Source organism: Phyllobates terribilis, unplaced genomic scaffold (assembly GCF_046119375.1).
Source record: "Phyllobates terribilis strain yellow unplaced genomic scaffold, ASM4611937v1 Scaffold_3__8_contigs__length_932513732, whole genome shotgun sequence".
NCBI lineage: Eukaryota > Metazoa > Chordata > Amphibia > Anura > Dendrobatidae > Phyllobates > Phyllobates terribilis.
Window position 1 is genome coordinate 423,952,979 of NW_027362763.1, and position 27,996 is coordinate 423,980,974.

The following is a 27,996-nucleotide window of genomic DNA, read 5'->3' on the forward strand; positions in this document are numbered from 1 at the left end:
AAAGGGAGCTATAATCACTATTACCTGCATCTGGGAGATGAACTACCAGTGCCATAATTACTGGGACCAGACCGGTGCTGGGCTCTACAGATGCAGAGAGAGAAGCTTCAACAGACATGGTTTTGTCCTACCTGCAGATGTCTTCGTGTCCAGGGCTCCTTTATGGGCGACTGGGCCAGCGCCTCCCTCTGTTAGAGGGCTCCTCCCCGGTGTCCAGGTGAAGACGTGATCACTGGTGGCTTCACCGCTCTTTTCCCCCTTAGTGTTTGTTGCGGTCCACCGTGGAACGCAAAACTGACGGAAGTGACGTCATCATCCACTGCTCGGCGTCCGACGTCACTTCCGGCGCCGCAGCGTGCACTCCACATCCTGGAGACTGGCATCACCCGTGCATCCAGCGGGGGAGGAGATGGACCGGAGAGCTCAAAGAGGCCTCCGGCCAAAAGATCCTGCAGACCTTTCCCGAGAGCGCGGACTGGAGGAGGGGGTCCCGAATCCGGAGGAGACGGGAGCAGCGCATGTGAGGGGGAGAGGTAAACCGCTCGATCCTCCGCTGCCTGGCTAATAGCTTTCTCCCAGTGCCTGTTGCCAGCCCAGCACACCGGGGATGACCTCTTCATCCCTGATAGGGACAGGAAATAACACTGGAGGGAGGATGTGGGAGGGGCTATTTAAACCTCTTCGTATTTCCTGTCCTTATTAGGGTAGGGCTATATCCTCCTGTGTGCTGTCGTGGGGGGTTATTAGAGAAAATAAAGGGAACACTTAAACAACACAATGCAACTCCAAGTCAATAACACTTCTGTGAAATCTACCTGTCCAGTTATGAAGCAACACTGATTGTGAATCAATTTCTCCGGCTGTTGTGCAAATGGAACACACAACTGGTAGAAATGATAGGCAATTAGCAAGACACCCCCTATAAAGGAGTGGTTCTGCAGGTGGTGACCACAGACCATTTCTCTGTTCTCATCCTTTTTGGCAGTTGTTTTGGTCACTTTTTCATTTTGCCATTGCTCTCACTCCTAGAAGTACAGTAGCATGAGGCGGTGTCTACAGTACAACCCACAGAAGTTGCTCAGGTAGTGCAGTTCATCCAGGATGGCATATCAATGAACGCTGTGGCAAGAAGGGTAGCTGTGTCTGTCAGCACAGTGTCCAGAGCATGGAGCGATACCAGGAGATGTGGAGGGACCCATAGGAGGGCAACAATCCAGCAGCAGGACAGTTACCTCCGCCTTTGTGCAAGGAGGAACAGGAGGAGCACTGCCAGAGCCCTGCAAAATGACCTCCAGCAGGCTACAAATGTGCATGTGTCTGCACAAACGGTTAGAAACCGACTCCATGAGGGTGGTATGAGGGCCCGACGTCCACAGATGGGGGTTGTGCTCACAGCCCAACACCGTGCAGGACGCTTGGCATTTGCCACTGAACACCAGGATTGGCAAAGTTGCCACAGGCGCCCTGTGCTCTTCACAAATGAAAGCAGGTTCACACTGAGCACATGTGACAGACGTGACAGAGCCTCGAGACGCCGTGGAGAGCGATCTGCTGCCTGCAACATGACCGGTTTGGCAGTGGGTCAGTAATGGTGTGGGGTGGCATTTCTTTGGAGGGCTGCACAGCTCTCCATCTGCTCGCCAGAGGTATCCTGACTGCCATTAGGTACCGAGATGAGATCCTCAGACCCCTTGTGAGACCATATGCTGGTGCGGTTGGCCCTGGGTTCCTCCTAATGCAGGACAATGCCAGACCTCATGAGGCTGGAGTGTGTCAGCAGTTCCTGCAAGAAGAAGGCATTGAAGCTATGGACTGGCCCGCCCGTTCCCCAGACCTGAATCCGATTAAGCACATCTGGGACATCATGTCTCGCTCCATCCACCAACGTCACGTTGCACCACAGACTGTCCAGGAGTTGGCGGATGCTTTAGTCCAGGTCTGGGAGGAGATCATACAGGAGACCATCCGCAACCTCATCAGGAGCATGCCCAGGCGTTGTAGGGAGGTCATACAGGCACGTGGAGGCCACACACAATACTGAGCCTCATTTTGACTTGTTTTAAGGACATTACATCAAAGTTGGATCAGTCTGTAGAGTATTTTTCCACTTTAATTTTAGGGGTGACTCCAAATCCAGGCCTCCATTGGTTAATAAAGTTTATTTCCATTGATGATTTTTGTGTGATTTTGTTGTCAGCACATTCAACTTTGTACAGAACAAAGTATTCAATGAGAATATTTCATTCATTCAGATCTAGGATGTGTTATTTGAGTGTTCCCTTTATTTTTTGAGCAGTGTAGTTTGGAGTGTGAAATCCTGCCGACAGATATTCTTTAAATACATTGCCCAGAAAAAAAGAAAAAAACACACACACAAGTTGTCTATCCTGACTGGGTTTAGAGAGAAACAAAAGAAAAAAAAAACAATCTCTGGTAATCTGGCAATTAGTTAATCAATAGGCCATCTCTGTGGAACAATCAATTATGTGTACACATAATAATTTGAACACAAACCAATAATTTAGTATATTAATAAGTTCATAGAAAAAAATACCCTACCTGTAAATATTCCTGAAATTCTTCTCTTTTGGATTTTAGAAATTCATAGTTTTTGGGACCAATAATTCTTTTTGATGGAAGCTGGGCATCTGGAAAAGTGCCTAAATATGAAGTATGTGACATAAATTAAAAGCAGTGGGGCACTTAGGAGCACTGTAGGGTTTGACTGCACTATGTAGATGGCAATGTTAACACCTCCTACCCCTACAAAAGGAAGAGTTATAACCTACACCAATCCTATATACATGTAGATCCTTTTGTTCTTACAGATACCTTGCCTAAGCTCTATAAAATATACACTACAATATACATTGACGATAATCAGTTCTTAGTCCATATGTATATTAATGTGTTGAGAACGGAGGTGTCCGCAGAGTCTGTGTGCCTAAAGCTACATTGCTGCCATCTAGTGTTCCTATAAAGTAATAAAATAGTAACAGTTCAAGAAATTTGTCCTGCATGGAAAGTGAAACTTTGTAGATTGCTTTATTAAAGAATTTGTCTTCATTCCTGTGGGAAAAAAAAATAAGTGGCCTGTAAACCCATGCTTTTCCCAGGTCTATTTGCCTGCCTCCAGCTGCATTGCTATCAGAACGTAGTTCTCTGGAGTACAGATGATGGCAGTGAAAGGGTCTGCACCTTTTTTGCCCTCTGAGTGTTGCGATCATCAGAACAATGGATTGCTGCAGCCCATGCCTAGAGTTAGGGAGACACCGATGCTGACCAGACCCTTTCATGGCCATTATCTGTACTCCATATCAGTACGTTCTGATATCAATACCCCTAAACGTAGGGAAATAGACCGGGGAAAAGCAGTTTGGCACCAGCTTACATGTATATATTTTTTATAAACAGGAATGAAGATAAATCCTCTAATAAGGTGATTTGCAAAGTTTCATAACTTTTCATGTTAGATAAAATTATTAAAAGAAAAAAAAAAGTTATTCCTTAAAAGTATGTCATAGATTTTATAGTCTATTGTACACTTTCTTTAGCCTTGTTCACACAATCTACATTAAAAAGCTGTTTTGAGTCTTGCTTTAGGTACTGTAAATAGACAAGCTGGCACTAAACAGGAGTTTTATAAACATACCATGGAATTCTGTAAGTTTTGACTCCAAAACATAAAATTCTATATATTTTCTGTAGACTGACCAATGCTCTGCCTCATGCCCAACTGAAAAAAGAAAAAAAACAATTGCAATTATCACAAAAACATTTTAGGACACTATTTTACATTCTTTGTACAGAACAATTGACATGCACTTAGTCAGTACCGAGTACCTGCTTTTCTGTCATTTCGCTCTACATCTATATAAAACACAGGAATTCTCTCTTTTCGATCTCTTCTCTCCTGACTCATGTCTTCAAAAAAATCTACAAATGGAATGCTGATTTTCCATGCGGTGAGATTTCGGGGTGTATTTGGAGTGGTTGCGTTGAGAACTTCGACAGGAGAGTCATCTTCTAATACCATAATTCCTTCTTCAATCTGAGAGTAAATACAAAGAAGTATAAGTAGAATATAAAGCCAGCCCTTCACCGACTTTACCTTGTAGGATCACATAAAGGCCGAGTCCACAAATTAAGGACTTTGCTTAAAGTTTTACCCAACACGTTGCAATCAGTGAAATCTTCAGTTAAAGAGGACTAAGTCAAAAGTGTCCTCTTTAACTGTGGTAATCCGCAATTAAAGAGGACTAAGTAATCTTTTTTTTTTTTGGCCTATTTTATATGCATATTTTATATATTGCACTCTACAGTCACTTTTTGCATACTTATTACACAATACTGGATATTAGTGTATAAAATGGTAATTCATAAAAAGTTCATTGAATTAATAATAAAAAATATATGGTACACTATATACTAAGCACTTTTTTTTCCTACATATCTACCTCTGTTAGTAGTGACATTGTACTAATGTAGAATGGAATCTATAGATTAGGAACATTTACCATGTTTAGGGAATTCATCCTTCCCTTAGTCTATTATAATTTTATTTTTCTTTGTTACATTATATTAATTGCCGTATTTTGGAGCTATTTTTTTTTAAGATATATTTTGACTCACCGGATTAAAAGAAAACATAACCGCTCATTTCTTAGAGGAAAGTAGGTAACAAACTTATGAATATCACCCGAGTATGGCTATACCCCATATGTGGCCAGAAACCTCTGTTGAACACATGGCAGGGCTCGGAAAAGAAGGAGCACCAATTAAATTTTTGAACACAAAATTTGGCTGAAATAGTTTGCGGACACCATGTTGCATTTGCACGGTCCCTAAAGCGCCCAAACAGCAGAAAACCCCACAAGTGACCCCATTTTGGAAACTATCCAGGGGTAAAGTGAGGATTTTGAACTCACATATAGTACACTGAATTTGATAACATTAAGTCGTCATATTGAAAATTTTCATTTTCTTTCACAAAAATGTTTTAACCCAAATTTTTCAATTTTGCAAGAGATAAAATGAAAAAGTGGACCGCACAGTTTGTTACCCACTTTCTTTTGAACATGTAGTCAAAAAGTTCTGCTTGGACACATGGCAGGGTTGGAAGGGAAGGAGCACCATTTGGTATTTGGCTGTAAATTTGGCTGAAATAGATTGCAGACACCATGTCTCAATTGCAGAGCCCCTGAGGTACCAAAACAGCAGAAACCCCCACCAGTGACTCTCCGATGCTAGGGAGGAGCAAACTTTTTTGGTTAAGATGTATTGTTAGTGTCAGTAGCCTTGGGTTCTTGTGTCCCCCAATGGAGACTTCAAGAAAGATTTTACAGTTCGTGCCAAAAATCTTTAGATTCAGTGACGACAGATGTTCATATTATTGAGATTGGAAATGGCAACTAGTGCTCATAAGATCTCCTGAAACGACAGGTATACTTATATGTATAGGTAACACATAGAACCGAGAACCAACTTTCATCTCCCATCTTAGTAATGTGAAAATCTGGATTCACTGAAGAGATTTTAACCATGAATTGAGTATTTTGACAATGAATGATAAGTCGAGAAAGAGAAATGAGCAGCGTTCTCTGACATTACAAAGTTTTTCATTTTTATATGAATTACCGAATTATTAAAAATAAAATGATGGTTACTCTTTAAAGATTCACAAGTCTTGTGTGTTTTGAGGCACTCCTGGTTTTGCCTTATCAATAATGATATGTATATAAGAACTTAATCAAGGAAAACCTCTTAGATAGACACATAATGCCTGAGTATTTACAATATAATAAAGAAGAAGAGATGCTGGAGTCCAAACAATTTACAGCCAAAAGGAGCAGAAGAAAGCAATACAATATCGATGTCCATACCGGTGTATAATATGAAATATATCTATATGAAAACTAAAAAATCAATACTTCATAAAAACAATGAAACTTCAAAAGAAAAGATTCACGACGCTGATGTTCAGAGCATAAACTATGCAAAAATAATAAATAAATCCCACACACAGATATGGGTGACAATATACTCAGCAGTAAATCCTAAGTATATGAGAAATGTGCAGGATACAGATAAAATATATGCTCATAATCAGTATGCTGTCTGCACTTTAATATAAGCATATATTTGCACCTTGATCCGTATCCTGCACATTTCTCATATACTCAGGGTTTACTCTTGAATATACTGTCACCCATATCTCTGTATGGGATTTAATTATTATTTTTGTATATGCAAACTTGCAAACTTATGCTGGAATGTCAATGTTGTGGATGCTTTCCTTTGAAGTGTAATTGTTTTTATGGATTATTGATTTTTTTTTAGTTTTCAATAAGATATATGTCATATTATATACAGGTGTGCACATCAATATTGTATTGCTTTCTTCTCCTTTTGGTCTTTAAATGTGGCATTGATGTAGCAACCTTACAACACGTCTTCAGGCTGTGCAACTACTGCAACTTATACATTCAAGCTATTTCCATCGTCACAGGAGAATAATGAGAATTCTTTACGTACTGCATACTCATCTCCCTCAGCCATCCCATAATTAGGCAACATTGCTCCCTCCATTGTTGTGCTCTTAAATACTCCTTTAAGCCGACTGCCAAACTTCCCAATTCCTGAGGGTTCACCTCCTCTTTTTTGTGTTGTCCTAAGAGTAAAAAAATATATATATTCAAACATAATTACAAGCAATATTCTGCAATGCTACGCACATCTCACAATCACTGACATCAGATTCCCCAGCCCCGGGGGGCTCACAATGTGTTTCACATATAGGTGAATAAAAATGTAGTGCTAAACAAAAGAGGGTGATAAGTTTCTTTCAATCTAATATGTGACATACAATATAAAAAAAAGTGAAATGCCACTGATACAACGTGTAAGGGTGCTTTCATATTGCATTCCGTCGGGGCATACGTCCGAAATCCTCCACAAAACGGGGACCAGACTTAAGCACCGGCAGTGTCATAGTTTGTAATGGTGACGGCAGAGCAAACGTGCACTCTGACGTGCACCATTTTCAGAAGTGTTCCTCTACAGGAGGGAGACACTCAGACTCGGTCTACTACGTCTGAGTATCTGCCTCCAGTAAGCAGACACTCCCGAAAATGGTGCACACCAGAGCGCACATTCGCTCTGCCGTTACCATTACAGTCTATGGCCCCATCGGCACATATGTCCAGACCCCGTTTTGCGGGGGATTTCAGACATATGCCCTGAAGGGGACACAGAACGCAATGTGAAAGCACCCTTAGGACTTATAGTGACTTCTTCAACAATCCTTTTTTCAGGAAATAGAGAACCCTTTAAAGTGTATGTTTTTAGTTTGTGCTTAAAATATTCTCAAAGGGTTCAACATATTTGCCTGGTGACGAGGAGATCTGGAAATAATAAATCCACTGCTGGAAAACCCTTGGGGGAAATGAATCCAAGCTAGTAAAAGAAAAAGCAGAGCAATATTCTAGGAATCAGATTCTAATTTCAGTGCGCTCTGAAGTGCTCCACTATCTCCCTGCAGCAGCTGCAGCACATTGTATTATATAATAATAATAATAATAATAATAAAATATAATAATACTTGTATACTAAATGCCCCAGTTTATTAATTAAATTATATATCTAGCTTGATTTATTTTAGACTAACAGAGCAAGGATCTTCCACACATTTAAACTAGGATACATTACCTGGTAAAAAGATCATGACCGAGAATAGGCAAGAACAAATAAAAATGACTGGAGAAGCCAGCAGTTAGTATAAAAAGGGGCACAGCAAAGGGAGACCAGAATCTATTAATACAGCCAAGTGACATAAGTAGATGCAGTCACAATCTGGATACAGCTATGTTATGGGACAACGGGGTAATCCAGGCAGGCAGGTTAGGACAAAAGGTGCATTAAGGGAACGATACCGGGCATAGCATCCATTTACTGGTCATGCATTTTGTGTAATGATGCAAGAGCCAGACGTACTGCCTTCACAACAGAGTGAAAAGGTTAATTCTCTGCACCAACATACATTTTACATTCATTAGGTTTAATATTTCTTACATATAAGAAAACATTGCTGCATGAAAACAAGATTCTTCATCATGAGTGGTTCTATGTAAAGGCAGTATATTGCGGTTTACAGGAAAGATGTATCCTATTTTTACCCTTGATAGCATACATGACATTTATTGGCTAAAAAAGATGTTACCAGAATGACAAGTTATCATCTATCCTCATGATCGGTATTGAGTGGTCCCGACCGGTCAAGAGAATGGGGTTCCATGTTTTCATTTCAATGGAGCTATAGTAATGCCTGGTGTCACCTGATTTAAGGTCAAAGGAACTTTTGAATAGAGACTTTCCAACAGGCATTGTGGGATCAGGTACTTATCACCTTGCACCTGAATGGAACTTTTGAATGTTTGCATCATATGAATTTCTATAATAAGAACAACCCATAACATTATGATTGGTGAAGGTCCAGTCTTTGGGACGCCCCCATTCCTCAAAATGAAGGGCAATGTAGTCTCTTCTGTCTGATGATTGAGAGAGTACTGGTAATTGGATCTCCACCAATCATCATCATGTATGCATTAAATAGGAAAGGTAGAAAATAGGACACAGTTTCTATTAAGGACAAAAGGAATTCACACAATATAGCACAGAAATGCAACCACATAACTACAGGGAAGCAGTGCAAACATGCTGTCTGGAAACTCACCGTATATCATCCAAACTGAGGCTATTTCTGGAATAAGTATATATAAGTCATAATCAATATTTTAGAAACATTGCTGCCTTATGTACTGAAGTGGGAAAACTGGCCACCTCTGTATTAGGTACAAAACAGCTTTCCCTCAGAACTTCTTTCCAAGGGTTATCAGACACTGCTCACTTCCACATCTGGAGACAAGTGGCGCTGAATGATTTTACATCTGCATGTACAATTCCTGGTCGCCTGCTTAATTATCAGATATTGGCACATCCAATTCTAATGAAGAGAGAGGGTTCCAACAACCCCTTTAACATGCAAAATGACCTTGCTGGTTTCTATAGGAGTGGGGAAGGTCCAGCGTGGTCATTTGTAAGCTAGGAAACAGAACCTCTTCTGTACTCCCCTAAGCTCAGTGTTTGCACTGGTTATTTATTATTCTTAGTGGTCTTCCTTTAACTACTTTAACTACTTAAAGGGGCTCTCCCACAAACAAGGTGCATATTAATCAATAAATCCTGGAAGAACAATAAGTTCTATAATTGGATATGGCAAAAAAAATATTCCTGTGCCAAGATAATCTTATAAATGTGCCCCTGCTGTGTACTGTTATTTGCTGTGCCCGACCATGCAGAGCTACTCCAGTTCATGGTCGGCACATAGCACAGCTCTTGGCAAGGGGGGAATCCAGGGCTGTGGAGTCGGTAAGCCAAACCTCAGACTCCTCAATTTCCATGACACCAACTCCCTCATACATGGCTTATGTGTAAGTGATAACTTTACTGCAACACAGATTCATCTCAGCTGAAAGTCTAGACCCTGAGATCAGGAATAGGACAGACATTTATAGAACATTTCATAACTTTCCCAAATTCTTATGAAAACAATTACAGCACATCCTGCATTGTACTGCTGTACCCAATTTATTATATATTGTAGGAGTAGGAGTCGGAGTCGGTCCATTTTATACCGACTCCACAGCCCTGGTGGAAACATGTCACTTATAAGTGAGTATACAGACAAAAGAGCAACTGCAGCTATCTGGAGTAACACTTTCCATGCCTGATTTTTATCACAGGAGCAAATGTTTCTGCCTGGTCTCCAGTCCCCTGAGTTCATCATAAATCAAGTCACTGACATAGGAGCTCTCCAGCGGCCTGCTAAGCTTATACATGGTACATACAGAGCCTTTACACAGTACATAGTGGGGGGTACACTTATAGTTGTCAGCACAGGAACATTGTGTTTTGTTTTTAACACATTCAATTGTAGAAACTATTTTTATTCCATGATCTATTGATTAAAATGTACTTTGTTCTTGGGGAAACCCCTTTAAGTTCTGAAGAGGCAGAAAAAAATATGTATTTCCCAATAAACTAAAAGATTATGTGCACATATAGAATAAATACTCCACAAGATATAGGATAATCTAAAACCTACCTGTTAAATTTTGAACTGCGCGTAGGCGACTCTGCACCTTCAAGCAACTGCCTAAAATACTAGAGGAAAAAATGCATTATAATTTTTTACAGTTTCAGTTAAAGGGAATCTGTCAGCAGGTTTCTGCTACCTCATCTGAGAGCAGCCTGATGTAGGCAAAGAGACCCTGAATCCAACGATGTATCACTTCTATTACTGGGTGCAGCACTTCTGACTAATGTAGACCAGCAATGTTAATCTCTTCGTGATAAATCCTTCAGTTTGACAAGTGATACATCCCTGAATTCTGTGTTTCAGCCTCTACCTCCTTCTGTTCAGATTACATAGCAAAAACCTGCTGACAGATTCCCTTTAAAGTAAAGAAAAGCATATTACAGAACTACATGAGACTGTCTCCCACTTCTACCCCCACTGTGTACCATAGAAGTGAATAATAAGCAAAATAGGTGGCTACAAATGTCCCATAAACTGAATGGGATTATAAATAGCCAGAGATTTTGCTTTATTTTTGCTTCCTGAACGAAGGAGAAAGAAGAACACTCCCTCTGACAATATGATGCCTCCTACTTACAACCTGCCTCTGGAATTGTACAAAGTAGACCGAAACAGTAGGTAGGAATAATTATTGACCTAAATTTAGATGTAAAATCAAATGTAAACTCTGTGGGTGTCCAGTGTACAAACTCGAGCAACGCTTTAGCGCTAGAAAATAACTCTTCTACTCCACAAACTGCATCGGTATGATCCTACCCATGTAGACCGGAGCACCCGGCACTCCGCACCATCTGCTAACATTAATATAAAGTAAATCTGAATGCCTGACAGTAACATCCAGGGGGTAACAGAGCAGCAAGCGACTGAGAACCATTATACTTTGCTGTCAGCAATTAATTCAGATTTTTGTCTCCGCTTGAGAGCATTGATGGTAAAGCAGCAACTAATATCAGCAGCACCTGACCCTGCATGTTACACTACTTAGCCCTTAATAGTAAAAGTAGTATTTAGATCCTCAATGAACAGAACATTATTTCTTGATTGAACGACTATGTATAATTTTTTTTAGTTTACCGAATTGACTTCTGCACCTTTTTTTTCCCCACAACAAACCATAAGCAGTTACGAGACTAGTCTGGGCCACTCCAGCTGAAAGATCTGTCTACTCCATGTGTGTACTTAGCAAGAGACCTGTCAATCACGTGCAGCGGTGCGGAGAGAAGCTGGCTTGGGATCTTTAAACTAGGTTTTCTCTGAAACGCTAGAGCGTTTCAGAGAGCAACAAACCTTGCTGCGATCATGCAGGAAGGCTCTGATTCATGCTGCCTGTAGTTTGGGCAGTATGAATCTAGTGGCCGGTTCCCTTTAACTGACATAAAAAGGGGTTATCCGTTTACTCAAACTTTTTCTTTCATGAAGAAATTTTAACTTGGGCTGTATGAATGTTATTATTTACCTCATCACTGTGACAAAACATAGGCGTGAAAACATCCTCAAGGAGGGAGAGGACATCTTCATAGGCTTCAAACAGGCATCTCATAGTTTGAAGCTTCACCACTTCATTGTAGGGGCCGTCTGCAACTAAAACATGAGGTTAAACTCTACATTAAATATTATTAATAATAATCTATCATTAACACAAGCATGTCCAAACTCAACTAAAAATCTGTCAGGGGAAAACTTACCGTATTTTCCAGCGTATAAGACAACTTTTTAACCCCTGAAAATCTTCTCAAAAGTCAGGAGTCGTCTTATACGCCAGGTGTCATCTTATAGGGCGTATACCCTTATAGTCCGAATGTTGGGGGAGGAGAGGGGGATATCTATCTATCTATGATGTGTGGGGTGTGTGGGGGGAGCGGTAGCCACGGAGGAGCGGGGCACAGGGGGCAGCAGCCGCCTGCTGCAGCCTACACTGTCCCCGCTGCTAAGGAAAATGAATATTCACTGCTCCCCACGCTTCACTGCAGTCCTCAGGAGCGAGATCTGAGAAGCAGAGAAGGAGGTAATACAAGGGTCGGCCAGACGAGTGAAAGAGGCGTGTTTTTCTGGGCACAGCACCGCTCTTTCTCTTTTTTCCATACCCGGGGCATCCCAGACGCCTGTAGCTTGTTTCACTTACACTTTCCCGGTGAGGAGCCCCCTCACCTCATCACTGCAGTCCTCAGGAGCGAGATCAGAGAGGCAGAGAAGGAGGTACCGGTAATAGGATACAAGGGCAGGCCAGAGGGATGTGCTACCGCTCTGATAGTCTTGGAGACAGGGAGGGCTGGGCAGGCAGGGAGAGCTGACCAATCCAAGCAGGATTTGGATACAACAACCAGCCAATTGCCGGTAAGGTTCATCACTTTAAAATTACCATATTGAAATCAAATCTGATTTGTTTTTTAATTTTTACCGTATGTGCATTATTAGAGGGGTAGTCTTATAAGGCGAGTATATCCCAAACTCTATATTTTAACTGGAAAAGTTGGGGGTAGTCTTATACACCCAGTCATCTTATACTCTGGAAAATAAAGGTAAGTATCACTGATCCGGCTAGAGACAGAATATTGAAATTTAGCAACGACAGGCAGATACTGTGTCTTATTTTTTGCTTTTCTGGAAAAAAAAAAGCAAAAAATAAATTTTTGGAACAGATCTGTGACCAATATGAAGCACTTTGATCAATTTTACGTACCTGTCATCTTGTCCCCATACAAGACCCAACTAAGAAGTGTCAATGAAACACTTCTGAGATTCATACAAAATAAAGTCCTCTTACCAAAGTGTATCTGGACTTATCACCCAATACTAGTCTTAATCTATATAGCGTTAACATATTCTACAGCACTTTACAAATAGAGAACCAACAACAAGTACAATGCCAAAAAAGTAATGAACAAGCAAAAGGAGAGAAAAAAAAAAGATGGATTCCTAATCTGTGGGGAAGTAAGTCAGGTTAGACAGTTGGATGTTTTGCTTTGCAACATATACACTTACTTCTTTGGATTTCATCCACGATGAAAGGATCAAATCGGATTTTATCAATGCTTTCATCCAAGCAATAAGTGACATAGATCTTTTTCACTTCTTCATGAAGAGCAAGCATTTCATCATCAGACAGTTCTGGCCTCAAAATCTTGTCATTAAATTCCTCTACATATAAAGAAAACGTTTATTAAGCTTTTATAACTTTAAGATAATACATTAAACATAACACTAATACAATTTTTTATTATGCCCCCAATGTAGCCCCCCGGGGCCCATAAGTGTCTTGGTAATTACCTTCTGTTGCAGGTTCTGTCTGTGAGCGGCGCTATCCTTGGCCGCTCACAGGCATCACGTGACCCCGCGCTGACGTCATGACAAGTGAGGCGTGACTCAGCGCTGGGGTCCCCGCGGTGGCTGCTGGGTTGGGGGCAGGGTTACCCCCCGCATCACACCCAGCATTCACTGCGAGCTTTCCCAATGAATGGGGAGAGGCAGAGCGCGCGGTGGATGTTGCCCACAACCCAGCATCCACCGGTGGAATGCAGAAGAGGGACCCTCGGCTGCAGCCTGGACTTGTCATCACGTCAGCAGATGTCAGAGCCGGCTGCAGCCGGGGGTCACATGATTCCTGTGAGCGACCACCGATAGCGCCGCTCACAGGCAGTAACTGCAACAAACAACAAAGGTAATTACAAAAACATTTATGGGCCCCGGGGGGGATACATTGGGGAAGGGATAATAGGTAGTGGACAACCCCTTTAAGGCAAAAAAAATAAATATGGATACAAGGTCTCAAATATATTCATTTTAGTCATTTCTGGATTTTTACCACCATGTCCTAGGAACCTTCTAGGAAATGTTATGCATGAAAACAGTTTTTCCTCTAATTAAAAAGTTATTCTCAATGGGCCCAGATGGGGTGGCACCGCTCCTCCTCATGCACTACTGTAGCGTCCATTGTCTGCAACCTTCACATTTTGTCCTTATAAGAAACTCAGCTTGTTGGTTGCAGTAGTCACATGAAGCTCTTCCAGATTTTGATGCCCCAGGTGACACAGCATTGAGTTTGGAGGAGCAGCGCCGGTCTGGTAGATGAGCAAAGGATGTTTTTTACCCATTATCCCAACCTGCATCCATCGAAAATTATTTTTAACCCCTTCAGCCCCGAGAGCCTGTTTTCAGCTTCCTGACCATGCCAAATTTTTCAATTCTGACCAGTCACACTTCAACGAATCCCAATGATTCAGAGACTGTTTTTTCGTGACAGATTGTACTTTATGTTAGTAGTAAACTTAGGTCGATATTTTTTGCATTTATTTGTGAAAATATCGGAATTTTGGTGACAATTTAGCAATTTTCATACTTTCAATTTTTATGTCCTTAGTCAAAGAGATATATAATCACACAAAATAGTTAATAAATAACATTTCCCACATGCTTAATTTACATCAGCATCATTTTTGAAACAATTTTTTTTGTTAGGAAGTTATAAAGGTTGAAAGTTGATCAGGGAACACATCACATTTGAAGTGACTTTGAGGGTCCTATGTGACAGAAAATATCCAAAAGCGACAGTATTTTAAATACTGCACCCATCAAAGTGCTCAAAACCACATTTAAGTAGTTTATTAACCCTCCCTTCAGGTGCTTCACAGGAATTTAAGCAATGTGTAAAAAATTAAAATGTTATTTTTTCCCTCAAAAATATGTTGCTTTAGCCAAAATTTTTGCATTTTCACAAGGGTAACAGGAGAAAATGCACCAAACAATTTGTTATGCAATTTCTCCTGAGTACGCACATACCCCAAATATGGTGGAAAACTACTGTTTGGGCGCACAGCAGGGCTCGGAAGGGAAAAAGCACCATTTGATATTTGAAGTGCAAAATTGGCTGGGATAGATAGTGGACAACATGTGTTGTTTGCAGAGCTCCTGATGTGCCTAAACAGTGGAAACCCCCCACAAGTGATCCGATTTTGGAAACTACACCCCTCAAGGAGTTTATCTAGAGGTGTGGTGAGCACCTTGAACCTGCAAGTGCTTCATAGAATTTTATAACGCCGAGCCTTAAAAATGAAAAACATGTATATTACTTACCGGTAAATGTGTTTTTTCGGAACCCATGACGGCACAACGAGAGAGAGGGGATCCGCCCTTCAAGAACAGGAAACCTTCAACATAAAAAGGGCGGCGCCTCTCTCCGCCTCAGTGGATTACAGAGCATGAGAGGACTCTCCGGTTAGAGCACATAATTTTATTAACCATAAACAAATTTCACCCATGTGAACACTTCAATACCCACCAAAATGAAGGTGATCACCATAGTGATAGGGAGGGAATGTAAAGGTGCCGTCATGGGTTCCGAAAAAACACATTACCAGTAAGTAATATATGTGTTTTTCTGTCACCCATGACGGCACAACGAGAGAATTACAGAGAACTATGTATATACTTGAAGAAAAAAATAAGACCATATCAACCCAAAATAATGATAAAAATTAACTTTTATTCATAAATAGTATAAAAAATATATCCGGCACAGTACAAAAATGCAGAAAAGCACATATCATGTTGAATATCCATCTCACTGAAGGGACGATCCGGTCCACATGTTATAGGGTCCGAGGCACCACAGCAAAAAAAAAAATATATATATATATATATATATATATATATATATATATATAGTCCTTCATATAATAGACCAATAGGGAGGATCACCAAATGACCACAGCACAATATCCATAGTAATACCCATATGGTAGTGCATATAGCAAGTATATATATATATAGAAATAATTTTAAATACTTTGCAATACCTCATAGGGAACTTATAGCCTATACTGTCAAGGTGCCATATATCAGCAGTTAGGATATACATTCCCCATATCAAATGCCACATAAGGGACACTAATAATAGCCACTATTGCACCTAATGTAGTCAAAGTATGACAGCTAGAGGGGTACAAATAATGGAACTATGTTAACAGCGTGCATTCCAGACAAGCATAACGATGGGTAAGTAAAAAGCAAGTGCTTCGTTATGTAAAGGAAAATTACCTGGGCCAAAAGCTGTGCTGTCAGGGTACCCTCACGTGGACCGCGCGTCCACCCCAATGCGCATTTCGGCGTTGCGCGTTTGGACGCCCCCTGAAGAAGGCAACGCCGAAACGTGCGTTGGGGTGGACGCGCGGTCCACGTGAGGGTACCCTGACAGCACAGCTTTTGGCCCAGGTAATTTTCCTTTACATAAAGAAGCACTTGCTTTTTACTTACCCATCGTTATGCTTGTCTGGAATGCACTCTGTTAACATAGTTCCATTATTTGTACCCCTCTAGCTGTCATACTTTGACTACATTAGGTGCAATAGTGGCTATTATTAGTGTCCCTTATGTGGCATTTGATATGGGGAATGTATATCCTAGCTGCTGATACATGGCACCTTGACAGTATAGGCTATAAGTTCCCTATGAGGTATTGCAAAGTATTTAAAATGATTTCTATATATATACTTGCTATATGCACTACCATATGGGTATTACTATGGATATTGTGCTGTGGTCATTTGGTGATCCTCCCTATTGGTCTATTATATGAAGGACTATATATATATATTTTTTGGCTGTGGTGCCTCGGACCCTATAACATGTGGACCGGATCGTCCCTTCAGTGAGATGGTTATCCAACATGATATGTGCTTTTCTGCATTTTTGTACTGTGCCGGATATATTTTTTATACTATTTATGAATAAAAGTTAATTTTTATCATTATTTTGGGTTGATATGGTCGTATTTTTTTCTTCAAGTATATATTTAAGTTGAGAGACTTAACCAATACTTCCACCATTAGGTGCTAGCCACTGAGTACTATATATAATCTTTAATATGCACCGATTGAGAAACTTATATTAGAGAACTCTGTATGTAAGTGAGGGACAACAGCCTGCAGAACCCTTCTCCCAAATGTGAGATCAGAGGAGGCAGAAAGGTCAAGCCTATAGTGATTATAGAAAGTGGACGGAGATGACCATGTGGGCGCCTTACATATTTGCTCAATGGGCACGTCCGCTCTTTCTGCCCAGGAAGCAGCCATGCCCCGTGTAGAGTGGGCCATCAGATTGTTAGGAGTATCTCTGCCTGATCCCATATAGGCCATCGTGATGGCTTCTCAGATCCACCTTGACAGAGTGCCTTTTGAGACCTTTGATCCCTTTCGGGAGCCCTGAAAGGAGACAAATAGAGCCCTATCCTTCCTCCATGAGCTTGTGGATGCTAAATAATGTATAAGGCATCTCCTGACATCCAAGGTATGAAATCTTTCCTCCTTGCTATTTTTTGGTTCAGGACAGAAGGATGGTAGGGCTATCTCCTGAAACATATTAAACTTAGATACAATGTTAGGTAGGAAAGCAGGGTCTGGTGTCAAAACTACCCTATCGTCTAGTACTAAGGTAAAAGGTGGATCTGCAGATAAAGCCTGTAACTGATGATGTTAAGGCCACAAGAAGTATTGTTTTTAGGGTAAGTAATTTTATGGACCCTGAGCTAAGGGGCTCAAAGGGAGAACTTCTTAACGCGTTTAGCACTAAGTTTAAATCCCAAGAAGGGACCCCTATTATAGGGGCTGATTTGACTCTACTGCATGCCCTCACGAACCTGGAAATCCATTTGTTACCGGCCAGATTATAATTATGCAAGGCCCCTAGGCAGAGATTTGGACCTTTAGGGTGCTAACCGCTAGGCCTTTTTCCAGCCCTTTTTGAAGAAATTCCAAAATGGTCTTTACGGGTTTGTTACGGCAGCCGAAACTAAATTTTTTATTTTTACATTTTTTCTGCTCGGGCAGGCGGCATTCCTGTCGAACCGAATCCAGAGTAAGGCCTAAAAATATCTGAGTTGTTTGCGGGATCAGTTTTGATTTTTCTAGGTTTAAACACCATCCTAAGTTTTTTTAAGATGGTGCACACCTGATCCACTTGGGCCAGGCAGTGATCGTGAGTTATTCCCACTATTAGGAAGTCGTCCAAGTACAGGATTATCAATCTGTTTTCCTCCCTGAGATGAGCCGTAACCTCCGCTATAAGTTTTGTGAATATGCGGGGCGCCACTGCTAGGCCGAAGGGAAGAGCTCTGTACTGATAGTGCCTGACGACTCCCTGTACAGTTATGGCCACTCTGAGATATCTTTGAAAGTCGTGATGGATTGGCATATGGTAATATGCATATTTTTAGCTACAACACTGCCATGTAGCAGTCGGGAAATAGAAGGCTTATCGTTGATTTTATTGTTTCCATCTTAAATGATGGAATGTTCAGGCCTTTCAAGTCGATGATTACTCTGTATGAATTGTCCGGTTTCTTTACAAGGAATAAGCGGGAATAGAACCCTCTTCTTTCCTCTTGTGGTGATACCTTCAGTAAGACGTTCTTTTGCAGGAGACCTGAAATCTCTTCCTCTAGTGCTTGCTGTTCTGGTAGAGAGGATCTTAAGGCAGTCAGAACAAATCTCTCTGGCGGGTTTCTCAGAAACTCCAGTTTTAATCCTGTTTTATTAATTTGAGGATCCACCTGTTGGAAGAGATCCTTTCCCAGACTGGAAGGAAGAGAGAGAGCCTCCCTCCCACCAGGGATAGAGTGTCATTTTGCGACTATCCTGGGAGGGCCCGCCGAATAAAAACCCTTTCCCTTTCCTGGAACGATCCTCCCATCTAGATTGTTCTGTGGATGTCCTTCTGAGGCCAAATTTCTTCCTCCGAAACGACTGCTTAAAAGCAGAGAAGGAAGATTTAGGAAATCCCTTTTTGTTGTCACCTGCTTTCTCAAGAATTGTGTCAAGAGAGGTACCGAAAAGAATCTCCTTCACACGGAAGAGAACATAGCTTTCCTTTCGTCTGTATATCCCCTGGGCAACATTTCAGCCAGACTGCTCTACGGCCGGCATTAGACAGGGCCGCAGATCCAGCCGCTAATCTGGAAGAATCAGCAGAGGTGTCAGATAAGAAGGCCGTAGCTCCTTTCAATACTGGTAGAGAGGCCAGAATGGAGTCTTGTGACTCGTTGTTTTTAACCTGGTCTTCTAACCTGTCTAACCAAACCATGAGGGATCTTGCCGTACAGGTTGCTGCTATGGCTGGTTTAAATGCCCCGCTGATGACTCCCAAGTACCCTTAAGGAAGGTATCTACCTTCCGGTCCAGTGGGTCTTTCAGCATACCTGTGTCTTCAAAAGGGAGAGAAGATTTTTTAGAAGCTTTGGACACCGCAACATCCAGCTTCGGGGCTTTATTCCAGGAAGAGGTATCTTCCTTATCAAAGGGATATTTCCTTTTGAAGGAGGATGGAAGGGGACCCTTCTTCTCCGGCTTATCCCACTCCTTCTTGATAAGTCCCTGCACCTTATCATTAATTGGAAAAACTCTATGCTTTTTCCGATCCAAAGTACCGAACATAATATTCTGTGCCAATTTTTTTTGCCTTCTGGTCAACTAACCCAATTGTGGACCTGACGGCTTTTACTAAGATATCAACACTTTCTAGGGGGAAACAATGACCTTTGCCTGCCTTGCTATCCGAAGAGGAAGAGTCAGTGGAGTCATCCAGCATTCCCTCGTCAGATTCAGAGTCTGAAAGGGCGGGTGGGGTTTTTGCTCTATGGGTCTGGGATGCTTCTTTTGCCTGGGAAAACGATTTTAGCGATTTTTCCCCCTCAGACCTAATAAGGGATTTCAAATTTGAAGCAAAATCCGGGGTTCCCTCCGAAATGGTTTCCTCAATACATGGCTGGCATAACTTTTTGGGCCAGTCTTTAGTCAGACCCCGTTCACACAGGGCACATACTTTGTACTTGGACTTCCCCGTACATTTCCTAGGGACATCCTGACCATATGAAGGAGGAAGGAGAGGGAGAGAGAGACCAAACAGAAAAAAGTCTCCATTAATACATCGAATTTCACGTAGCTCACCCACCACCCAGTAGATAAAAACTGGGTACCGGAACAGGAGGCAGGACGGTATCCGACATTTCTCCTCGGGAGACCGTGGAATCATCAATCCTGCATGAGCTATGCCGGCTGGATCTTGAATCCTTGGCATTGCGTGTCCCAGAACGCCCACTGCTCCTGCTCAGCGGTGGACGCTGCTCCTGGGTCCGCTTCTGGCGCCGAGGCTGCTGCTCCATCTCCTCGGGCTGCTGCAGCTACAGCATGGTCTGCTGTGAGGCCATTCCATACACTGCGCCCCTGCCTAGCCGGTGATCTACCCTTAAGTACCCTCATTGTGCCAGGGAGATCACGGCGTTCCCACAGCTTCTGGTACCTCCTCCGAAAATTACTTCCGGGGGTCAGAGGTCCCGGCATGCGTCATCGGGGCACGACTTCCGGCTCATCACTTCCGGTCGCGCCCCGTGACATCACATCTGGGACGCGGGGTTGCCGGCTACCATGCTGTGTAGGTCCCGCAAACCCACACCCACACGCGAGGAGACCAGATGTCGGCGCCCTCCGCGGCGCTTCCAGGACCCACGGGACCAGCCGCAGCCCTGCCACAACCGACCAGCCCCGGCAAGATGATCCTGATGCTGTCGCCGCAGATGAGAAGGAAGGTCCCCCATCAAGGACAGGAAACCACTGAGGCGGAGAGAGGTGCCGCTCTTTTTATCTTGAAGGTTTCCTGTCCTTGAAGGGCGGATCCCCTCTCTCTCGTTGTGCCGTCATGGGTGACAGAAAAAATACATTTTTCCAGCAAAAATGTTGCTTCAGCCCCAAATTTTGCATTTTTTACAAGGGTAACAGGAGAAATTACACAACAAATTTAACAGTCCATTTTCTCCTAAGTACACAGATACCCCATATGTGTTGGAAAACAACTGTTTAGGCGCACGGCAGGTCTCGGAAGGGAAGAAGAACCAATTGAGTTCTGCAGCGCAAATTTGGCTGGAATAGACTGTAGATACCATGTCACATTTGAAGAGCCCCTGACATGCCAAAACAGCAGAAACCCACGTAAGTGACCCCATTTTGGAAACTACACCTCTTGAGGAATTCATCTAGAGGTGTAGTGAGCATTTTTAACCCTCAGGCGATTCACAGAGTTGTATAACATTGAGCTGAGTACATGGAAAATTACCAGTTTTTGCACTAAAATGCAGCTTTGGCCATGGATTTTAATTTTCAATTCACCAATACCCCCATATGTGGTCAAAAACTACTTTTGAGGCACTGTGTAAAGCTCTGAAAGGAAGAAGTGCCATATTGGAGTTCAAATTTTGCTGGTTTGAGGGTGCTATGTCACTTTGGCAGAGCCCCTGAGGTGGCAGAACAGCGGAATCCCCCATAAGTGACCCCAATTTACAAGCTACACCCCCCCCCCCCCCCCCCAATGAATTCCACTAGGGGTTGCAGTGAGCATGTTAACACCACATGTGCCTCACAGAATTTTATACCATTTGGTGGTGAAGAAAGAATAATTACATTTTCACCACTAAAATGTTGTTAGCCCCAAAGTTTTATTTTTTTAAGGGCTAATAGAAATGGACCTCACAGTATGTTGTGCAATTTCTCCTGAGTGCGCCAATACCCTGCATGTCATCAGGGAATACTTTTTAGGCAGAGATGAAAGCTCAGAAGGGAAGGAGCGCCATACTATAATGCAGATTTTACTGTTATGGTTTGTGGGTGCCATGACACACTGAAAGAGCCGCGGAGGTGCCAGAACAGCAGAACCCCCATAAATGACCCCATTTTACAAACTACACCTCTCACTGAATTCATCTAAGGGTGCAGTGATCATATTGACACCACAGGTGTCTCTCAGAATTTTATACCTTTGGGCAGTGAAGAAAAAATAATTTTACCACAAATTTTTGCTTTAGCCCCAAATTTTAAAATTTTGCAAGGGAAAATGGGTAAAATTGGCACCAAAGCCCCCAAGTTCCAGAACAGCAGAATTCCCCCTCAAGTGACCCCACTTTGCAAATTTATCTACAGGTGTAGTGATGATTTTGACTCCATGGGTGTTTTCCAGAAATGAGCAGCAATGGATGTTGCTAAGTGAAAAACACAAATCTGCCATTGTAGTGGCCAGTACGTTGTAGTGCCTGTATATTAAGCCCAGCTCGTGCTTCTGAAGACATGTACCCGTAAATTAGATGGGCTCTTATTGTTACGGAAATGTCAATCATGTGGACGATAAATGTGGTTTAGGCACACAGTGGGGCTCCGAAAGGAAGGGGTGCATTTGGATTTGGGAGCGCAAAATTCATTGGATTTCTTTGTGGGACAAGGATCCATATGGATTTTCTAGAGCCTTTGTGCTACCAGTAACGTGGATGCCCACTATATTTTAGTTAACAAATGGCAGACTTGAGTGGGGACTTGCTTTTTTGTGGACTGAGTTGAAACTTTTATTGGGAACAATTCACATAACATTTTAGATCACATTTATCCTGAGCTCTATGCTGAGCACTTACTTTGGGGTTTTCATCTAAATCTCTGATGATAATGTGATTCAGATAAAACCCCTGACTGATCTATTCACTATAATGAAGCAGCATAGTTTCTCTGGACTCATCTGGCCTCAGTTCAGCGGTGTCCCTCTTTTCAGAGGTGCACAAAACTGTGGCGACTTCGCTTTTATGCACACTTAAAGACAGACACCGCCAAATCATAGGCCAAACGGCGTATACAGTGTCCCCATCTGCCTCATCATAGGGAATCTGAATTACGTATTTCAGAGGTTTACACTACAACCCTAGTGTAAGCGCTCAGTGTAGAGAGCAGGATAAATGTGAACCGAGCCTTACTGTGATCTTTGGGAGGCAGAATGAACAAATCTACAGCAGGTGAAGAATTGGTTTCATTTTTTTACACCGTTTCTCATGTCGTGTAAGTGATTACATGACTTTATTCTTCGGGTCGTTGCGATTACAGAGATACTAGATTTACATAGTTTTTTTTATGCTTGGCTGCTGTCACACACTAAAATGTGCTTTTTTTGGACACACAAATCTTTACATCCCCATATTTTGAGAGCTATAATTATTCTATATTTCTGCTGACAGCCATGTGATGGCTTGTTAATTGTTGAACGAGTTGGCGTTTTTATTGGCACCATTTTCAGGCATGTAACATTATTTGATCACTTTCTATTCCGATTTTTGGGAGGCAGAATGAACAAAAATCAGCAATTTAGGAACTGTTTTTTGGGGTTTTTTTTATGCCGTACACTGTGTGGTAAAAGTGATAAGGCAGCTTTATTCTTCAGGTCAGTACAATTACAGAGATACCACATTTATGTCATTTTTTAAGTTTTGCACTTTTACACAAAAACTATTTTATAGAAAAAAATAATTAAATTTGCAACCCTCTTTTCTGAGAGCTATAATTTTTATTTCTTCGCTGACGGAGCTGAGTGGCGACTTGTTTTTTTGTGGGATAAGATGACACTTTCAGCGATACCACTTTTTATTTACATTCAACTTTTTGATTGCGTTTTATTCCACTTTTTTGGCAGTATGATGAAAAACACCAAGGTTACTTACTGGTAGCCGGTTTTTCCTTAACCCATGACAGCACACCTTGAGAGAGGGATCTGCCCCACCAAGGACAGGAAACCGTCTGAAAGATTACAGAGCATTGAGAGGACATCATGGGTTCAGGAAAAACCGGCTACCGGTAAGTAACCTTGGTGTTTTCCCCTCACCCATGACAGCACACCTTGAGAGAATTTTGGAGAATATGAGCACCCTAGGGAGGGACCACCACCTGAAGTACTCTTCTCCCAAAGGTAAGGTCAGAGGAGGATAGATACAACCGATAGTGCTTGTAGAAGGTGGATGGTGCAGACCAAGTAGCAGCTTTACATATCTGGTCAATCGAGACGTCTGCTCTCTCTGCCCAGGAGGTTGCTACAGCTCTGGTGGAATGAGCTTTAATACAGTCCGTTGCCGGAACACCTGTAGATGTATAAGCTAGACAAATGGCCTCCCTAAGCCACCTAGAAATAGTTCCCTTTGATACCCCGTGACCTTTCCTACTCCCCTGAAAGGCCAGAAACAAGGACTTGTCCTTCCTCCACTGACTAGTCATGTCTATGTACTGTAGTAATGCCCTTCTAACATCTAGATTGTGGAACCTAACCTCCCTGGAGTTTTTAGGGTTACTGCAGAAAGAGGGAAGCACAATCTCCTGATTACAGTGGAATCTGGATACTACTTTCGGAAGGTATGCCGGATCTGTACGCAGAACGACCCGGTCCTCATGATTTTTGGTGTATGGGGGATCAACAGAAAGGGCCTGCAGGTCACTCACCCTATGGGCTGACGTTAGGGCCACTAAGAGAATGGTTTTGAGGGTGAGGAACTTTGGAGAGATAACCTGCAGGGGTTCAAATGGGTCGCCAGAGAGTGCGTTTAAAACCAAATTCAGGTCCCAGGGAGGAACTCTGAGGGCCCGAACTGGCTTAGCTCTGGAACAGGATTTAATGAATCTAGAGACCCATCTGTTCCCCGCCAGGTTACAATTATAGAGCGACCCTAGGGCGGATACCTGAACTTTAAGTGTTCCCGTAGCTAACCCCAGGTCACGTCCCTTTTGTAAAAATTCTAGGACATTTTTAATTGGAGGTTTATCCGACAATGGGGAGTCTATAAAATCCAGGAATTTTCCCCAGATTCTGGAATAAATCTTAGTTGTTATGGGCTTCCTACTACCCAATAGGGTGGAAACTAGGCCTGGGGAAAACCCCCTATTGCTCAGTAACAACCTCTCAAATTCCAAGCCGCCAGATGGAAACCTTTGGCTTGTGCATGGAATATCGGCCCCTGGATGAGAAGGTCCGGCCTGTCCGGCAGGACCCAGGCACCCGAGATCGACATTAGGCGAAGCAGGGAGAACCAGGGTCTCTTTGGCCAAAAGGGGGCTATCAGAATTATCCTCGCCCCCTCCTCCCGAATTTTCCTCACAACTGCCGGAATCATTACTATCGGTGGAAACGCGTAGGCCTTCCCGAACTTCCAGGGTATCTGGAGAGCGTCCACAGCATTTGGATTCTCTGTTGGATTTAGTGAACAGAATCTCTCCACCTTCCTGTTCTCCCTGGTGGCGAACAAATCTATGTCCGCTGACCCCCATAGCTGGATAATCTGTTGGAAGACTATCGGGTTTAGAGCCCACTCTCCTGGTCTTAAAGTGTGGCGACTGAGGAAATCTGCCCTTGAATTTTCTACCCCCCGGATGTAAAGAGCACTGAGGGATGGGAGATGCTGTTCTGCTAGATGCAGGATTCTGTTTGCCACTACCATAAGGGAGCGAGATCTTGTTCCTCCCTGGTGATTTATATAAGTTACTGTCGTCCGATTGTCGGACCTGATCTGGACATGGCGACCCTGTATGTGGTGAAGGAAGCCTATCAGTGATTTCTCCACTGCCAAAAGCTCTTTTAGGTTCGATGATGCCTCTATTTCGTGACATAGCCAGAGCCCCTGAACTGAGAGATCTGCTAGATGACCCCCCCCAGCCAGAGCCACTTGCATCTGTTGTAATTGTATGGTCGACTGGTCTGGACCACTGTAAGCCTGAGGTCAGATTCTCCCTGTTTGTCCACCAGGAGAGGGAGTTTACTGTCTCCAAAGAAAGAGATAGTCTTTTTTCTAAATGTCCGTTGAAGGATTTTTGTGCTGACAGGACCTCCCACTGAAGAAGCCTCATATGACTCTGGGCCCATTTAACTGCCGGGAGACAGGAAGTCATGGAGCCTAGTAGGGACATTGCTCCTCTCAGGGACATCACAGGAGACTTTATGGCCCTTGAAACCAGGCTGATTATTTTGCAAATCTTGTCTTCCGGGAGGAAGCAGGATTGGAGTTGGGAATTTAGGGTCAAGCCCAGAAATATCTGAGTCCTTGAGGGGGATAGTTTTGATTTTTGAATATTTATCAACCACCCTAGCTGATGTAAAGCTGTCCTGACCTCTAAAAGTTGAGAGGAACAGTGGTCCTCCAACTTCCCTATTATCAGAAAGTCGTCCAAGTAGGGAACAATCACCACGTTTTTGATTCGGAGAAAAGCTGTCACCTCCGCTATAACCTTTGTAAACACTCTCGGTGCTATCGAGAGTCCAAAAGGTAGGGCAGTAAATTGGAAATGTCTCAATTCTCCTTGGATGAACAGGGCTACCCTTAGGTACTTCTGGTTGTCTGGATGGATTGGGACGTGATAGTAGGCATCTTTTAGGTCGATAACTGCCATGATAACTGCCATGAAACAATTGTGGTGTAGGAGTTTTACTGCAGAGTTCACTGATTCCATCTTGAAAGTCTGGTTCTCTATCAGCTGATTTAGACTTTTGAGGTTGATAATGGTCCTTAAGGACCCATTTGTTTTTTTTATCATGAACAGGGGGGAATAAAATTCCCGTCCCCATTGTGAATCTGGAACTTCTTGAAGTACCTGCTTGTTGACTAAATCTAACATTTCCGATTCTAGGGCTATCTGCTCCTCCCTGGACCTCCTGGAGGTGATCATGAAGGTTCGGTGAGGGACCTGACTGAAGCGTATCTTTAGGCCGTTCTTTATGATACTCAACACCCAGGAATTTGAAGTGATGGCTTCCCAAGCTGGGATAAAATGGGAAAGCCTTCCCCCGACCTCTAGCCTCGCGTCATTGGGAAGATTTTTTGGTACTGGAGGATGGCCCCCAAACATGTAACCAGAGTCCTTTTTAGATCTGGGCTCCCATCTTTTCCTTTCTCCGGGAGGGCGACCCCGGTTAAATCTCTTCCTCCGAAAATAGGACCTTTTTGTGTCCCCCGTGAACCCTGGGAAACCTCTTTTCCTGTCGCCAGCCTTCTCCAAAAGCACGTCCAGTTTTTGGCCAAACAAGAGTTTACCATCACAAGGAAGGGAACATAGTTTATGTTTAGATTGTAGGTCTCCTGGGCAACCCTTGAGCCACAGGTCTCGTCTGGCAGCATTAGACAAATTTGCAGACCTGGCAGCAAGTTTAACAGAATCCGCTGAGGAGTTGGCCAGAAAAGCGGATGCTGCTTATAGCAAAGTCAGATTGGAGAGGATTTTATCTCTGGATATCTTTTTATCCTTGAGCTGGTCTCCTAATTGCTGAAGCCACACCATGAGTGACCTAGCGACGCAAGTGCCTGCTACCGCTGGTTTCAGGCCCCCTGCCGCCGCTTCCCAGGTGTGACGCAGGAAGGAATCTGCCTTCTTATCAAGAGCATCCTTTAGACTGCCCGAATCTTCCAGGGGTAGGGACGATCTTTTGGATGATCGGGCGACAGACCCGTCAACTTTAGGAATTTTATCCCAGGACCCAGAGACACTATCCTCGAAGGGGTACCTCCTTTTAGAGGATGAGGGCAACACTCCAGATTTCTCCGGCTTCCTCCATTCCAGGTCTATAAGGGTCTGAATTTTAGGATTCACTGGAAAGGAGCGTCTCTTTTTTACCCCCAGGCCTGCGAACATAATGCCTTCCAGGGACCTGGCTGCCTTTTCCTCCCTCAACCCCATGGTAAATCTGACCGCTCTGACCAACTTGTCAGTATCCTCAATAGGGAAACAGGGCCTACCACTGTCTGATGAAGAGGAGGATGCTGAATCACTGAGGCAAAGATCCTCTGACTGGGAGGATAAATCATAGTCGAAGGAGATATCCTTATGGGTTCTCTTTTTCCCCTTTAGTAAGTCTTTCAGAGAAAAGCTCTCCACTATGGTTTGGTTAATACAGCTTGCACAAAGCTGTTTCTGCCAATCTATAGAAAGGGGGGGCTGGCATAAGGCGCAAACCCTGTGCTTCTGTTTGGCGCTACTCTTCTTAGGTTCCTAAGGAATGAAGCACATAATAACTTTCCA

The 27,996-nt window shown here is 42.9% G+C and overlaps 1 protein-coding gene across 7 annotated transcripts in view; it reads right to left on the reverse strand.

Annotated features, from left to right (window-relative positions):
• Positions 1 to 27,996, reverse strand: part of SNX14 (sorting nexin 14) — a 100,975-nt gene that overhangs the window by 41,676 nt on the left and 31,303 nt on the right. For 4 of the 7 annotated variants that reach the window (XM_073675662.1, XM_073675658.1, XM_073675661.1 and 1 more), the window contains 8 exons: positions 13,139 to 13,294; positions 11,613 to 11,737; positions 10,163 to 10,221; positions 8,732 to 8,758; positions 6,535 to 6,670; positions 3,844 to 4,051; positions 3,653 to 3,736; positions 2,560 to 2,660 (listed from right to left, as the gene is read on the reverse strand). In XM_073675662.1, coding sequence (XP_073531763.1) covers positions 2,560 to 2,660; positions 3,653 to 3,736; positions 3,844 to 4,051; positions 6,535 to 6,670; positions 8,732 to 8,758; positions 10,163 to 10,221; positions 11,613 to 11,737; positions 13,139 to 13,294 — 896 coding nt within the window. The remainder of the gene's footprint in view (positions 1 to 2,559; positions 2,661 to 3,652; positions 3,737 to 3,843; positions 4,052 to 6,534; positions 6,671 to 8,731; positions 8,759 to 10,162; positions 10,222 to 11,612; positions 11,738 to 13,138; positions 13,295 to 27,996) is intronic. The other 3 variants (XM_073675660.1, XM_073675664.1, XM_073675663.1) reach the window with 1 other exon arrangement.